The sequence below is a fragment of the Pseudorca crassidens genome, chromosome 10 (assembly GCF_039906515.1).
Source record: "Pseudorca crassidens isolate mPseCra1 chromosome 10, mPseCra1.hap1, whole genome shotgun sequence".
NCBI lineage: Eukaryota > Metazoa > Chordata > Mammalia > Artiodactyla > Delphinidae > Pseudorca > Pseudorca crassidens.
The window spans coordinates 36,784,967-36,802,622 of NC_090305.1; the positions used below are offsets into that span (position 1 = coordinate 36,784,967).

Consider the following 17,656-nt stretch of genomic DNA (forward strand, 5'->3'; position numbering starts at 1 on the left):
CTTAGCCTCTAAATATAGTCCTTTATCTCTTCTCCTTTCAAAGTCAGAGGGGGGCTTTTCTGTAAGCCCCTTCTCTGCCAGTACACTGCTCTCACAGGTTACTTTACCAGAGATTCTGCTTATTGCTTTAGAGTTAAGCTTCATAGTCAAGGGATTCATGGCCAGAAAATCCAGTCTCTCTCCCTTCCTCCTTCCCTTCCTCTCTTCTTTATCTGTGGATGGCTGTCCTTATCTACAGAGAGCAAAGCAAGCAGTGAAGGTATATGAGATGAGGGAGCAAGCAAGTAGTGAAGGTAGATGAGGGCTCGAGTACAGGCATGCCCACCTTTGAAAAGTTAATGCATTGCTTAGAAGATACATGGAAGATTATTTACTCTGCATCATTATAAAGTTAGAAATGTTTTGGCATGATAGTAGTACTGCTCACCCTCTCTCTTTGCATAGAGTATAATATTATACTGAAAAGTATAGTATATATCTAATAAGAAATTGTCTTTTTTCCAAGCCATTTTAAAATTTTGTAAAGTAAGCTACACATCTTGAATGTAAGTAGCTAAGGTTAATTGTAGATTTAGGTTAAATAATTTAAATTTCTGAAGAAAATCGCAGCACTAGTAAATGCACAAAAAAGGTCCCAGTGGACTTAAAAGGCTCTCACCTTTTATCATTCTCTTCTCAGCGTTTAGAGGATCTACATCATTTTTGGACAGCTATATCATTTTGTGGATACCCTAGACTTTTGTAAATGAACAGGTGGATGTGGACTTGAAGTATATAGAGAGACACAGAATCAAAACAGAGCTGGTGTTTCAGAATGCAGCAGTTCATGAACAAAGAGATGAGCGTATGTGTTGAATTGCTCAGAGTAGTAAACAGACAAAAAAGGGAAATGAATCATGGCCGAGGGCAACTGTATATTCTGCAAAGGGATTGGTACCATGTCCTGGATTGTTTTCCTGCTTTATGAATTTTAAAATACTGAATCTATATATGTCATGCTTCTTTAAACAAACGTACTACATTTATTAAGTGTAATAAATATATACAGTTTAGAGAGTACTAATAAAACAAGTGCCTATGTACCTATCGCCTCACGAGAATAGAAGAAAACCAGTAGTTTTGAAGCCCCTCCAGGATTTCATCTTGGAAATGAAATCAATTAATGTTTGGACACATTGGTAGGTGTCCCTCGAAGATTTCATCTCCCTCTTTCTCATACAAATGATCATGAATTTTGTGTAATAATTCCCTGGATTTCCTTTTTAGTTTTACATTTATATATGTATCCCTAAACAAATTATATTTTTAGTTTTGCCTTTTTAAAAAGCTTTGTATAAATGAACTCATGCACTGTGTTTTTCTGTGCCTTGCTTTTCTCACTCAACATTGTTTTCTGATTAATCAATTTGGATATAGCTGTAGTTAATTAATCTCAACTACTGTGTGGTTTCCCACTGTAGTAATATTTCACAATGTATTTATCCGTTCTATATTTTATGGGGTATCATGTTTCTTTGTAATAAAATTCTTTAGGGTTAATTGCTACATGTGGTTTGGTTTGTTCCAGCCTCAGGTTCATCTTTTTTGAAAGCTATTTGGCATGGAAATGTGTTCATATCTTGAGATAATCAAGATGCTCTAATTTCTATTTTATTATTGATAGTAATTAATTAATTTTGTTCATAGCACACTGGTGGGATATATTTGGCTTCTTTATCTTGACGCTGAATCTTGTGTTGGATTCACAGTTCCCATGGAGAACGTTGCAACAATTGCTGATTGTGCCAGCGTGATTGAAGGAGTCAGTCGGAGCCGAAATGCCTTGCTGAATGGGGACACTAAGAACTATGATTGGGATTCTGGCTATACATGTCATCAGCTAGGAAGTGGTGCAATTGTGGTTCAACTGGCACAGCCATACATGATTGGGTCAATACGGTAAGAAGATTCCCTTTCATTTATTACTTTTAAAATGGAAGACACGTGCAAATTGTGTTTTGGTACATTGACGATCCCAGTAACTTCAGTGAAGATACTCTTCTGTTCTTTGCTCTAAATATGGAGAGGAGGAGATGGAAAAGGAGGGACAAAGATGTACAAGGTGCTTGTTTGGATTTTCTGGTGGGGAGATGCACCAAAGTTAGACTTGTGGAGGGACTAGTTTAGATTTGTGGAGGGCGAGGACTAGGGCCTCTCCCTGGATACAGCACAAGTCTCAGTTTGTATTGGTTAGGAACTTACAGGATATCAAAATCATTTTCAACTCGAATAAATGACTTTATATATGAACCAAACAGATCTGAATATGAAACCTGGTTCTAAAAGATCTTTTTACTAATCTTCACGTCTGGGTTTTTGGTTGTTTTCGTTTTGTTTTGTTTTGTTTCGCTTTGTTTTAAGAAGGGAACTTTAACCCACTATTGCTTGATTTGTAGGATCATATAATTTTAAAATGTGACACTGGTGACATCTCCCAGAGGATATACTTTAGTTCAAGAGAGTCATCTGGGTCTCAAATAGGCTGCCCTTTTTTTTTTTAAGGTTCTGAGAAGGTCTCTGAAAGACTAATGTTGTGTGTGTGTGTATATATATATATATTTTTTAACACAAGATATTTTACATTGTATCTTAGCCTGCCAGAGGTAGAGATGTTGGTGAGACATGACTGCCTTCCTGTCATCATGCTGTACCACATTTTCCTTACTGCTTCCTGTTCTCATTTTAAAGTTAGTATGTGTAAAGAAAGAAACAGCACAAAAAATAAGGTAGTGGGATTCTAATAGACAGAGGTTTATTGATGTCTAAGCTAATAACTGCAGAGGTTAATGCTGCTTGTCGGTTCCCTGGGGTACCCTGACAAGTGATGCTGGATTTTTTGGAGAATTCAGACTGTTGGTTTCTTCATTTAAATTTTCAACCTCTTTTCATAAAGGGCCACATACAGGCTGAGTACCACAGGCAGCAAATCACAGATAAAGAAGCCTTGAATTCATACTGCAGGCCAGACAACTCACTTTGTGCTTAGGAAGGGGGAGGACACAAGCCACAATCAGTGTGGACAAGCTAGCAGTATAAATAAACTTCCGTCAGATAGCCATCAACGCACCCTCCTTCCTTCTTCTCAGCTGCATGCATTAACTAAAGTAATCATAAGCCATCTATTTAATAAGTCATTCTAGAATCTTTGTCATAAATGGTGTGAAACTTATCTGAATATTTCCCATTACAGTCTTTTTCTCTTTACCTTAAAAATCTGGAAAACAGTTGTCCTTCTCTTGTCTTAGAGTCTGCACAAATTCTTGACGATTACCAATCGTGTCTCTGAGATTGCATCTGCAATTTCTTTCAGAAGGCTTGGTGTGTAACTCATCTGAGCAGGAGACTTGAAATCATTTAAAATGACTAGATACTTTCTTTCACTTCACCTATTTGGGGCTTCAGTTTTCTCTTATGTTTGTTCTGCCATTTCTAATTTGAAAACCAGTCTTCTTGCCAATGAAGATAGAAGCAAACTGGCAGCTTAGCAGCTCTGCCCACTCTCTTTTAGTGTTCCCTGTATTCTGTCTGCTTACCTGGCACCCCACATTCTCTACCCCGCATCCAACAACGGTCCCTGTGCATCTCAAAGCAATATGTCAGAAATGGAATTCCACCATTCTCCCCTTTCCCTGCTCAAGTTGCCTCACACTGCGATTTCCTCATCTGATTTAGTGGTACTGCTCATCCACCCATCCACTGAGCCAAAAACATGGAAATCTTCCTAAACTCCTTCCTTTCCCTCACCTCCCCCACTGAACCAGTCAGCTGTCAATACCAGCTCCTACATATCTCACAAATCCTTCCTCTCTTCCCCATCCCCACTGCCATCACCATAGTTGCATCTTTGTAGTTTCTCTTCTCTACGTAGCTCTTCCCCACCTGCAACCATCTCCCACACTGTTACCACAAATCTGATGTGGTCATGCCCCTTCTTAAGAGGATTCATGGCTACTATTTGCCTTAAGGAGAAAGTTCAGACAACGGCATTAAGAACATGTGACTTGGGCTTCCCTGGTGGTGCAGTGGTTGAGAGTCCGCCTGCCGATGCAGGGGACATGGGTTCGTGCCCCGGTCCGGGAAGATCCCACATGCCGCGGAGCGGCTAGGCCCGTGAGCCATGGCCACTGAGCCTGCGCGTCTGGAGCCTGTGCTCCGCAACGGGAGAGGCCAAAACAGTGAGAGGCCCGCGTACTGCCAAAAAAAAAAAGAACATGTGACTTACTTCTCTCCGTACAGCCTTGTCTCCTGCCTCTCCACCACCCCTACACGTACTGTCTCAGCGTATCCAGCTACTTGCAGTTTTGCATGTGTCACCCCTCTCTTACCCCATGCCTTCAACTCTTAGAACATGCTGTTCTCATTACATGTGTGTCTCACTACCTTCTCATCACCCCTTTTTACCTGGCTCTTATAAACCCTTCAAGACTTCACTCCTTTGGGAATGCTTCCCTAACCTTCTATCATCTCCTGGGCTGATTTAGCCATCCCTATTCAATGATTCCGTACATTCTGTATGTAATTCCTCCCAGAGCATTTGTCATGTTTGTATTATAATTGTTTACTTGCTGCCTCCTCCCAGCCTCACCCGATATATGAAGCCTGTGACAACTCAGAATAAGTGTTCCTTGACAGATTGAATGTGCAGATGAGGTAGTCTATCAAGATAGAAGGGGAAATTATAGCGGGTATAGTGGGAGATCCAGAATTTTAGATCGAGCAGGGACCTCATGAGGTCATTGCCAAGGTGACAACTCAGAAAGAGACAAACAAGCTTTTCATGTGGCAAGGCTACCTTGGCCTCTAGCTCTACTCAGTCAGAGATGTTGAATCTGACTCCAGATAAAAGGTGTTACTGGAGCTTAAGAGAGACAAGAGAGAACCGTGCCATTTGGTTTTCTTTAAATGTGGAAAAAGAATGGTTCTCCCCAAACAATTTCTTTTTCCTGACTCAGAGGGGGATGATGAGCATGAGCACAACCAAAGGCAGAATTGTGTATCTCAGCACCGCGTGAAGCCTCCACCTTCCTTAAGCCCAGCTATTGCTTTTGCAGTGAGAAAATCCATGCAATTGAAGCCCATGAAACTGGCTGAACACTCAGAGAGACACGTCCCTATGAAACTAACATTACGTTGTCAGGAACTGCATTTGCCTCTTCTGTGACATTATCAATAAGAAAGGGAGAGGTATTTCTTAACCACCAATGCCTCTGGGTGATGCTGGATATCTCTGCAGGCCATGGTTAGCAGCAGCTGATGTGCCCAGATAGATGTTTATTGATAGGAAACTAGATCAGTGGTGTCTCTTCATGGGGATGGGTAACTGACAAATGACAGGTTGATTAGTCAGTGACATTTGACCCATGGCTTCTATTGCTTGTGATGACTCACTTGCTTTCCTAGTCACTGTATCCAAAGAAGCCCAGATTCCAAATCAACACCTCGAGGGAGAGCATTACAGAGCTGAGTGACTAACACTTTCTCCATCTAAGAGGGAGGAGATCTGGCAGTTCTGGAACCTCTTCCTCTGGGGGCCCAATCACAAGGTATACTGACTATAAAATTTCAGGTTTCTTTGTAGATGGTGAACACAGAGGCAAATGTCTCAAACATGGATTATCTTGATTACTGCATTCTTTATTCCTGAGAGAGGACAGAATTATTGTGTGGATAAGATTTCTTTTGTTTGTCTGTTTTCATCCACATAAACCATTTCTTCCTTTCCTGAACGTTTCCCCTGTAGCTGGGTAGGCAAGCAGAGCTTCTTTCTTTCTTTTTTTTTTTTTATTTATGTATTTATTTATTTTCGGCTGTGTTGGGCCTTCGTTGCTGCGCACAGGCTTTCTCTAGTCACGGCGAGCGGGGGCTACTCTTCAGTGCAATGCGTGGGCTTTTCATTGTGGTGGCTTCTCGTTGCAGAGCACGGGCTCTAGGCGCACGGGCTTCAGTAGTTGCGGCATGCGGGCTCAGCAGTTGTGGCTCACGGGCTCTATAGCGCAGGCTCAGTAGTTGTGGCACGTGGGCTTAGCTGCTCCAAGGCATGTGGGATCTTCCCGGACCAGGGCTCGAACCCATGTCCCCACCCATGTCCCCTGCATTGGCAGGCGGATTCTTAACCGCTACACCACCAGGGAAGTCCCCAGCTTCTTTCTTGACAGACAATGCCCACAGCTAACCACAGTCAGTGGGAACCTAGTCCTGCTAGTGAGTCTGGTATGGCAAGTACCCTTGTGGATCCTGGAAAGGCTGACCTTGAAACCTGATCTCTGACTGTCTCCTCCTCCCTTCATTTTCTTTCATTCAACATTTTTTGAGCTTTTAACTGTGTGCTAGGCACTATTCTAAACCCTGGGGCTACAGCATTGAATCCAGAAAACAAACATCAGTTTTCTCACAGAACTGACATTCTTGTTGGGGGAGGGGGCAGTGGTGGATAACCAGTAAACAACACTATTTGTAATATGTCAGATATTTCAAAGATGGAGCCATCAGAAGGGAGGACTAGGGGGCTTCCCTGGTGGCGCAGTGGTTGAGAGTCCGCCTGCCAAGGCAGGGGACACGGGTTCGTGCCCCGGTCCGGGAAGATCCCACATGCCGCGGAGCGGCTGGGCCCGTGAGCCATGGCCGCTGAGCCTGTGCGTCCGGAGCTTGTGCTCCGCAACGGGAGAGGCCACAACGGTGAGAGGCCCGCGTACCGCAAAAAAAAAAAAAAAAAAGAAGGGAGGACTAGGGGTTGGAGACAGCACAGCTTTAGATTGGGTGTTCAGGAAGGTCTCACTGTGCAGAGCCTGAAGGATGGGAAGAGTAAGCCATTGGGGGACCTGGGGGATGAGCCTCACAGGCAGAGTGCCAAGGCCCCGAGGCAGAGCACGTGAGGCAGGTTGCAGGAGCAGCAAGGAGGCCAGGGTGGCTGGAGTAGAGTGAGGGAGGGGAGGAGAGTAAGAGGCAAGGCGATGGAGGTGACTTGCAGAGGTGACATCCCTGAGATGTTTTGTTACTGTTTCTATATTCAGTCACCAGCTCCCCAAACCATCCCACCCACCACCACAAACCCATCCCAGTGTTTCATTAGCACCATTAGAGGAGAGTTTTCTTTGCTGAGGAGAGGAGGGGAGGAGCTGGGGAGCCATCGTGCCTTTAGGAGCCACCTTCTTTGTTCCTGACCAGCCTTTGTCCAGTCAGCTCCCAGGAAAGAGACAGCGGGAGGCGTCCTAGTCCTTGCAGTTTATATGAAACTTTCTCCCCATCTTTGGTGTTTATTTCTCTTTCCCAAGAGCCAGAGCAGGCAGTATAACTTGGAAATAAAGGAGTTTGTCTTTGTTTTGTTGCTAGGTTTACAGGCACAGTGTAACTTGTTCATTTTATTTGAGAGAAAAAGAGAGAAGTTGCCTGGAATGTGCCTTAAAAGTGGGTAACTAGTAGTAATTATATTATTTTCATGCCTTTTTTAAAAACATTAAAATTTAAATAACAGGAAATCTTCAGAGGCCTGACCACATAAAACGACCACATAGTAACTAACCAAATCTACCTAAGTCTTAGTTTATAGTCCCTCTGTCGCCTTAGTTTAAGACTTATTATCTTTCTACTTGCTAATCATGATATCCTTTTAAGTATTTTCAGGTTAGTATGAGAAATCACATATGCTGTGCATTAGGCATGTGTATTACCCAGTCTTTTTCAGCTAGTAAGTGACAGCACTTTGTTGAAACCCTCATTATTAGTCAATTAAATTAACAATTCTTACATTAGCTTGAAAATGATGGTTTTGTAATTGATAATGCAGTACTGTAAGTAAAATACCCGTAATGCTTTAACTAACCTAATTGTGAGTAGGTAGGCTGTTGGAAGATGAAACAGTGCAGGTAGATGCAACTAAATAAACCCATAGTCTCTCTGGGTGTTATGAGGATTAAGGAGTTAATGACACAAAAATATTTTGAGTTCCTCAGTTGGAAAATGTTCTATGAATATAATATGTTAGGACAAAATGGATCTAACCCAAAGTATGTTCTTGGTGGGTATCCATAATCTCTTTAGTCTGTCGGGAGGAGGTTTTTACTTTGCAATAGGAAAAAAAACCCAGTTCTACCACTTATAAAAGTTAATCTGGCACAGAATTTCTGAACCACAAATCAGTTTATGCCTTGCAGTTATTAAACATAGATAAAACAAAGCAATAGAAAGTTAATCCTTTTTAAAAAAAAATTAGATATGTCGCTGTGCTCCTTATTCATCCCAGCATATATTTCCTTCTCTTGGAGCTGTTAAGCCCACACCCAGTTCAGCTGCCCTTTCACTATTGTGTGGCTGCAACCATTCTAGATTATCTGTTCAGTTTGTAAATCAGAAATCCCTTTTTCACTGCTGTTTTTCCTTCTTCCCACTGCTGACCACCCTGCCAAGCTATTGCTCATCCACTTCCCTCCCAAGGATAAGCACAGAAAAGAAAAAGGAGAGGAATCACAAACCATTCCATTCTGTGTCCTGTTTAATAGCTCCAAATGAAGGCTTAGTCCATGAAGGTGGGGAGAGAAATTGAACCAATGACTCAAATGATGTTTTGTAATTATTTGAGTATTTTCTACGTCTGTGCAGCCCTCAAGTTCTTGTAGAACCACAGATAATCTCAAGTTGAAGATAGTGATTGTAGTATTGCGATGGACTTGGGTCTTTGCAATGATTTCCAAGTGCCTAGTACAGTACTCTGTGCTGTGAGTACTCAATAAACACTCATTGACTGAGCTGACAACATAGAATGTTGGTGCAACTAAAGGGAGTTCTGTCTATCAAATAAATTGGACATCATATTTGCTCAGTGTGTCTGTTCTAAGTATATGTGAGGAAACTGCTAAAGATCTGGCACCTCCAGCAAATGACTAAGACGAAACTCTGGTGTTAGGTGCTGACAGGAGCACAGGTAAGGACTCTTGCCTCAGGTTTCATGCTGCTTCCATTTCATTCTATCTGAGTGCTGCACAGGCAGGCATACATTTATTTACATTAGAACACCCTTCTTTGCAACCTAGAGAGCGAAAAGTTTCCTTTTTATAGTCTAAAGAATACAACAAACTTCTAAAAATATGACTCCTCTGGCTTGGATTAAGATTGCCTATAATTCTAGTCAAAATTGGAAAGATATTTTACCAAATTTGCTTCATATCAGTCATGTCACAGCCCTGAACCAAGGAATTCTTCCTTGTCTTGCTGATCCATGATTTATTTACCAAACGTTGTTTCTCTCACAGCCTATCTGCATCGCACTAAAGTCTTCTCTTATCACCCTCAGACCTCAGAACTCTGGTTTCAAGAAAAATTGTTGAATAAAAAATTATAGTTGTGGTTCTCAGTAGATGCTGGAGTCTGAACTGTCATGAATACTAAGGCGACCAGAAATCCTGGAGCCTGGAAACAGCAGAGTTTTGGCAAATGGTAAATATGTCTCAGCTAGTTTCATCCCAGATGTATCTCAAAACCAGAAAGTATTGCTATGGCAACTAAATTGCTTGTTAAAAATACAGGAGGGGGGCTAGAATTCAGATGTTCTTTGGAAAAACAGGAAAGGTTAAATGCTCCCCCCAAAAGTGTGTATGTGTTTGATTTACCTCACATGTCAACCATTTATTTTTCTTGAGCGATTAGAGGAGTTGACAACTCGTCATCATAAAATATAGCTGAATACATGAAAAGAAAAATCCTTTCAGTTTTCAAAGATTACCCATCAAGAAGACATTTTTACAGAGGATATCACCCCATTTGACACAATGTTTCATGCACAAATGTATGTTCAGTAATTATCCAGAATCGTTCATTTGATACCCCTCTGAAACAAATACTTTACCAGTATTGCTGTAAACAATCATTTTAAAAACTGGAATCATTCACCTTGGAAGATCAAATGAATGGAAAGCATCAACCTTCTCCTTCTGTGGTTTTACTTTGACAGATGTTCCAAACACTGCTTCCCCCAAGATCAGCCATACAGGATCACAGAAATGTGGCTGTTCTCTTCAGGGGTAGCAGAAGCATAGGACTTTCAGCAAATTCACCAAAATTTCTACAGATTTAATACATCAAATTGCTTGAATCTATCTTTTGAGTATTAAGTAAATGAAGCTATTCTGAAATCTGATGAAGGGTCACCTTCATTTAAGAAATTACTCCTTGAATTAATCCAAAACAGTAATCTATCTTTCAAAACCTTCAATCCTCAGATACTCTTAAATGAGAAATTTTTTTCCCGAGGAGCCCCAATTTGTCACCTTGTTAAGATGCTTTTGGTGCATCATGGTAGCACTTGATGTCTGTCTGTCTGTCTTGTCTCTCTCTCCTCTCCCTCTCTCTTTAAACTTTGCCCTTTGTAACCTGGTAACCACAGAGGCACTTGACCAAAACATTCTTGTATCTTTAGTGAAGAACAAGCAGAAGCACTGAGACAAGAAAAACTCTTCCACTTCCCCTTCTTGCTTCTTCCCCATCCATCCACTTCCATTCTGCATCCTTCTCTTAGGAAAAGTGATTATGATGACAGGCTGGTTGGTACCCCTCAAGGGCTCCTTTCAGCAACTTTCCTGGACACTCAGGGCCTTAGCTCCCGCTGAGGAATCATTTTTTCTTCTGCTTTGTTACCTCTTTCAACAATGTGTCAGATTCAGTATAAGGAGTATTGGTTACATAGATAAATGCAGAGTGTGCTTTTACTTCTGCCTGTATTTTCTTTCCTGTGCCCTTAAGACCTAATGGTAAGGATCCTCTTTCTTCCTTTTACTTATGACGTCTGAAACCATGTCCCTCAGTGATTATGACATTACCACCCTTGCCACATTATCCTTTTACTGTAACCAAACACCAGTCAAGACTGTTTAGATTTTCCATACAATTTAATGGTCCTTTTAGTTGCCATGTCTTTCAGTAGCTCTGGAGTTTTAGCTGCTTCGCTGTCTCCATTTAAGATGTGAAGAGACTACAGTATAATTTGAGTTCCTTCTCTTTTTCTCTACCATCAACGTGGTGATACCACCAGTGCTAAAACTCTTCCTTCAAAGATTCCAGTTTGTTGCACAATCCTACAGAGCCTCTTATGGCCTTAAAAAGAAAATGAGAGAAGGCATTGTAGCTTCTGGTTCAACCCACTCTCATTTCTTAAGGATATAAATTATAGAACCTTTCATTAAATGCTATGGCTAAGACTTGACACATTAAAAATAAATGAATAAAAATTCATTTTTATTACTAGCCCTCATATGCTCCGAAGGAGCTTACGTTTAGCTGCAAATAACAAAGAACCTGATTAAGAAAGACTATTTATTAATTTATTTTTATTTTTTTATGGTTGCACCGTGTGGCTTGTGGGATCTTAGTTCCCCAACCAGAGATTGAACCTGGGCCCTCGGCAGTGAGACTGCAGAGTCCTAGCCACTGGACCACCAGGGAATTCCCAAGAAAGCCTTTTTAAATGTTTTTAAAACTATTTTGGTTTTGTTTTGCTTTTGTTTGTTTGTCTCGGTCTCACATAACAAAAAGTCTACAGGTGGGTGGCTGCTAGGATTGGTTCTGCAATTCAGTGAGCTCTTTGATTTTCTTGGTCTTTTCTACTTGTATTTTTGCCTCAGAGAACAGGACAGCTGCTACAGCTTTACCTACCACATCTGCATTTAGGCAGGAAGAAGGAGGGCAAAGTGGTAAAAGTGTAAAGAGCCCTGCCAGTCAAGTCTGTCTCTTTTTATTAGGAAAAGCCAAAGCTTTATTTGAAGCCCCACCTAGCCGACTTCCATTTAGTTATCAGGCAGAACTATGTCATGCAGTCAGTCCTAGCACGTCTGGCAAAGAAGCTGAGGGTCATGGTAAGGAGTTGGCTCATCCAGTCAACAACTCTGCCACAGACACTACCTCCTGCTTGACATTTCACATCTACTTTGGAATTTTTATAGATCTCCATATTTTTTAAAAAACAGCTTTACTGAGATATAATCCATATACTGTACAATTTACCCATTTAAAATGTATAATTCAGGGGCTTCCCTGGTGGCGCAGTGGTTGAGAGTCCGCCTGCCGATGCAGGGAACGCGGGTTCGTGCCCCGGTCCAGGAGGATCCCACATGCCGCGGAGCGGCTAGGCCCGTGAGCCATGGCCACTGAGCCTGTGCGTCCGGAGCCTGTGCTCCGCAACGGGAGAGGCCACAACAGTGAGAGGCCCGCGTACCGCAAAATAAATAAATAAATAAATAAAATAAAATGTATAATTCAGTAGGTTTTTTTTCCATTTACTTTTTTTAATGCCCACAGCTTCTGGATGCATCTAAAACAGTAAATATAATAATTGTATTTTATATTATTCTCAGCTTCAAAAATTTTCTGTAAATAAAAAGCCTATATCTGCTTACTGGGTAATTCTGCTCCAAAGTGAGAAGCATTACTGATTATATATCTTTGATCTCTTATTCATGAAATTTACCTCTTGGAAAAAAACTTTAAGTTTCTGTTACAAATTGTTACCTAGCATTTAATTCACTGTGACTGATCTTCATGCTTTACCAGCAGAGTGATAGTGGATGCACCTAATAAAATTTGGGAGGCAGGCAAGATCCCAAGTACCCTCTGATCAAAAGGAGAATAAATTTTGTTTGGTGTGGTTTTACTCTAGTTAAGTTTATTTTAAACATTTCTGAATTTTTGTTAAAATTGTCAATCCATATGGAGTCTGTTAACCAGACATATTTGATTAACCAAAATACCTGTTTACCTAACCAGGTTATAGGGACTTGACTTTTTTTCTGTACATATAAAATTCTAATATCAGAAATTTCACTGTGTATCCATGTTATTATTTATTATTATTTTTTTTTAGTACACGGGCCTCTCACTGCTGTGGCCTCTCCCGTTGCGGAGCACAGGCTCCGGATGTGCAGCCTCAGCAGCCATGGCTCACGGGCCCAGCCGCTCCATGGCATGTGGGATCTTCCCGGACCGGGGCACGAACCCGTGTCCCCTGCATCGGCAGGCGGACTCTCAACCACTGCACCACCAGGGAAGCCCTATCCATGTTATTTTGAAATGGTAGATTAAATTATGTCAAAAGTCCTGCTGGAAATAACATTTTCAGTTTTTAAAATTTTATTATTTTATTTTTTTTTATTTATTTATTTATTTTTGGCTGTGTTGGGTCTTTGTTTCTGTGCGAGGGCTTTCTCTACTTGTGACGAGCACGGGCCACTCTTCATCGTGGTGCGCGGGCCTCTCACTGTCACGGCCTCTCTTGTTGCAGAGCACAAGCTCCAGACGCGCAGGCTCAGTACTTGTGGCTCACGGGCCTAGTTGCTCTGCGACATGTGGGATCCTCCCAGACCAGGGCTCAAACCTGTGTCCCCTGCATTGATAGGCAGACTCTCAACCACTGCGCCACCAGGGAAGCCCCACATTTTCAGTTTTTAAGATCTGGAGTTAAAACACTCATGCCCATCAGCCCTAGCATGAAAAGATACATTAAAAGACCTCTGATTTTCTAAGGGGATATTGGGGAATAACTGTCACACTACCTCCAGTCTTTTCCTCCTAAATCTTGGAATGTGGTGTTTGTAGGATTACAATGAATATTTCTAGTTTCTGGAACTTTTGAAATGTGAAGTACAGTAAGCGGGAAGGTGATTATAGCAATACCACAATTCTAGATCTTGGGAGAAAAAATTAAAATACCTTCTGCTTTTCCTACCAGCATTTCTTTGTGCCTTCCCCGATCCCCATTTCACTCCTCCCCAAAATGGTAGTTATGGTCAAAGCATTTAGTCCCTTTCTGGGGGAGATGCTGATCAGATGCATGAATTGGCAGGAACAAGAGTGGGCCACATTTCAGTGGAAGCACTTCTTGTGTCTCTTGTCTTCCACTAGGCCCTAAGTGGGATGGGCCAGGACTAATTCTCCTAGAAAGAGGCCCTGTCCTCCTTCTTTGTTCCTACCTCTCCCCATCTCTCTCTCTCCTCTCTTCTGTCCTCACAACAAGCACACCTATCCTTTCTTCTCCTTGGGCATTCTTACTTCCTCTTCTATCTTTTAGGGTGGCCAGGTAAGATTACTGCCTCAACCCAGGGATAGCTCAGTGCTAGGCAGCAGGGGACCATGATCTCTCCTGTACTCACTCTGTTTTGGTGGTACTAAAATGTGTATTGGGTTGATCCTTCCTTAAATTATAGTGGTAAAAAGCAAGAATAAGTTTTGGGTGTGGAAAAGGGACAGAACAGGCCTCCTAGCTTGCTTTGGGTGAAGCTGTTCAGGCATAACCAACTTGGGGAAAAGGAGTGCTTATGCCTTTTGATTAGGGTTTTGGGTCAAAAATTCTACTAGCAGTAAAGTGTCCCTTTGCTTCCCACTTGCTGGGACTTTCCTTGGCATGTACTTACCTCAAGAACCTTGTGGGAAGGAGTAGTTGCAGTCTAAGATAATAGATCTTGTTCCTAATCCTCTTAGGCATATATCATTTAATTGTCCCCCGATGTCTAATGCAAACCCTTGTCAATTTTCTTCTTGATATCTCACTTTCTGTATTCACTTCTTCTCTAAGGTTTAAAATAATAATAAACATCTATAATCAAATAGTGTCTTTATTAGGAAGCTCATGATAGTCCTATTCGGAATAGATAAAGCATTATCTATAGAGAATTGTTTGAGAATTGGCAGTGACCCAATAAATAATATCTTGTTGATAATAACATTCTTAGTAGAATAGGTAAATTGCTTTGTCATGATTGTGTTCACTATAGTGAGATTTTAGCCGTATATTTTAGACTCAGGGAAAAAGTAGAGAATTCACGGCGATTATTTGGGACTATTTGGGAAGAACATGGAAATAGAGTCATCCATTTAAAACTGGTTTCATTAAAGATTCCAAATGAGTAGTTTTGTTAAAACACTAAGCAGCAAAATGTTTTTATTGTTTTGTGGTCATAGACTGTCCTGGTCAGGTATTCTTGTAAGATGCTTTTTATAATCACACTAGACAGCACTGGAGAGACAGCAAGGGGATAGAGCCTTGCAAATCCATTTTCTCCTGGTGACCAATAAACAACCCTGTCTACCTAGTTGGTGTGGCTTAGTCTGTGATGTCATCTTCCCATATAACTGAGATATTAGTGTTTTACTGCTGTCATATTAACTGCCTTATTGACTCTATAACTTTTGTGTGTGTATTACTTATTGACTTTAAACGTCTCTATAACTTCTTCACCCTACCCTGCTGCCTCCATGCTATTTAGTAGAGATCTGGAGGGTGGTGGTCAGTGTCTGTTCTGCTTGCAAATATCTTCAGTTTGAGAATGTAGCGCCTGGGCACTTCATCAGTTCTGGGAACAGAGAGGGTTTGGGAATGGAATTTTCAGGTTTTCATTTTTAATTGGAATTTTTCTCCCTCCCTTCTTTCCTTCCTTTTCTTTTACTCTTAGCAGAAATACCAGAAACTTGGGGTGAAAAGCAAGCCAAGAATTATCGGTACAGTTGTCACAGTAACAGCGATGGGATTAGGACTATAGCAGAATCTAAAAACTCCGTGTGGAATTTGCTACATGAAAATCTATTGAAACACTTTCAACAGAATAAAGGGATTTTAGCCATTTCTGGGCTAAGCTCAGCTTTAAACTATATCTTTATTTCTTACCTTGGTGCCGTAAATCTTTACTGTTCAGTAAGAAGAGCTTTAGTTTTCTGTCTATTCCTGGCACTGGCAAACCTTTTCCAAAAAGGGACAGATAGTAACTTTAGGCTTTGTATGCTATAGTCTCTGTCACCACTGCTCAACTCTGGTGAGAGAACATAGCTGTGTTCCATTAAAACTTTATTTACAAGAAGAGGCAGCCACAGGCCATAGTTTACCAATGCTCTATCTATTCAGCTCCTTTCCTCACTAAGAACTCTAGTCCATAAAGGCAAAAGTGAAGAATTAGGGAACTCATTTGCCGTTCATGGTTTCAAAAAATGTGAATAATAATATTTATAAGCCTGTTATTAAAAGATATGAACATTAATATCAGCATTTAGTTTGGGGTCAAGATATACACCATGACCCAGTGGTTTTTCCTTCTCTGTTTTATGGGGGATGGGCCTGGGGGGCTGCCACAGTAGGAAGTCTGGCAGATGAGGCTTCAGCCCCAAAGCTGACCTTAGTAGAGCAGTTCTGCTTTTATCTGTTATGGGTATTGATATTCTTCTAAGACGTTGTTTGTAAAAGGGGTTCTGCTACTAAAGAATATTTTTGAAAATATTGGTTTACGTTTTTTGCATTTAGTAAACACCTTTTTATTATGGATACTTTATAAGAAGTACCAAAGGATCTATCATGTATTACTTTGTAATTAAAAGAAAAAAAATTAAAGAAACAACCACAGATCATCCAAGTTAGAATCTGTTTCCCTCTCTTCCGCTACCCTCACACCCCGTTTAACAGATTATAAATCTGAGAGGATAAGGTTGCAAATTAGAAGCAGAGTTGGGACTCTTGTCCCATCTGATGGCACTGCTGCATATTGCCTTGGAATGTCCTTGTGTCCATCAGAGGCTGAAGGAGAGTTAGTGGAGCCCTTTGTGGTCCAAATAAGCCGAGGAGATAACTTGATCTAGAATGTCACTGAAGCTACACCATTTTCTTCTTCCTTGCTCATATTCCTTCTTCCTTTGACTTGCCAGGATCCCCCAAGCTCCTAAATGCCCTAAGCTATTAGGGCACGAACGGTGCTTACAGCTGGAACAGTTCTAGCACCAGCTCCTGGGAAATGACCCCCAGAGATATCTCCCTGCCCCTGACACTTAAACATTGATTGTCTGAAGAGTGTTAAGTTATGACAGTTTCATGTGTGACTCAGACCGGCTGCCTTAACCAAGTCCCCTTATGCCTTAGCCAGGTCCCCTCAGCATGAATCTCAGTGTTGATCTTGGGGATTCAGTACCAGAGTGGGAGGATCCTGAGAAGTCTGTGATCTCACCACTTTGGGCATGATTCCTTCCCTGGTTTGTGAGGTTCTTAATCTTTTCTGCCTATACCTTTCTGAATGTGAGTCAGGGTAGTGATGTAAAGTGGGGTGGTGTGAGGTGTTTGTGTGTGTGTGTGTGTACGCTCGCATGCCTGCATTGGGTGCCTGCGTGGTACCAGAACTGTGTTCTTGGGATGCCTGTGTAGGTCCTATCAGCCAAGCAAGAAGAAAGTAAAAAGGGGTCCAACAGATAGGGCTGTGGGGCACAGGGGAGATAAATGTTTGTTTTTCTTGATGAGGAAGGATAAGCCAGATGAACAAAAGAAACAGTTTAATTCACAGAGTACAATATTCTAATGAAGCCTCATGCTGTGCTTGAGTCAAAGTGGCAAGTCTTGCTGCAGCAGGGCCTTAGATGGATATGAGTGATTTATTCATCTCTGCCTCCTTCACTCAGATTTTCTCCTTTCAGCCATCCAATATCCATCACCTGAAAGCCCAGTTCCTGTATAGGAGTTCACCCTGGTAGCTTGCCTGGAATACATTTTGAAGGATTAGTGTACATGGCATGGAGACTGGCCCCTGTGCCCGGCATACTCTTGTGAATATTCATGTCAGCACCTGGGAGGGTTATTTCTAAAAAGGCAGCTCATGCAGAATACATTCCA

General features: G+C 41.5%; 1 protein-coding gene across 3 annotated transcripts in view; it reads left to right on the plus strand.

Moving 5' to 3' along the window:
* BTBD9 (BTB domain containing 9) overlaps positions 1 to 17,656 on the plus strand; it is a 419,689-nt gene that overhangs the window by 307,907 nt on the left and 94,126 nt on the right. For all 3 annotated transcript variants that reach the window (XR_010946847.1, XM_067753105.1, XM_067753106.1), the window contains exon 8: positions 1,749 to 1,938. Coding sequence is in view for 2 of the 3 variants with exons in the window: in XM_067753105.1 (XP_067609206.1) it covers positions 1,749 to 1,938 (190 nt within the window). In the remaining variant the exon portion in view is untranslated. The remainder of the gene's footprint in view (positions 1 to 1,748; positions 1,939 to 17,656) is intronic.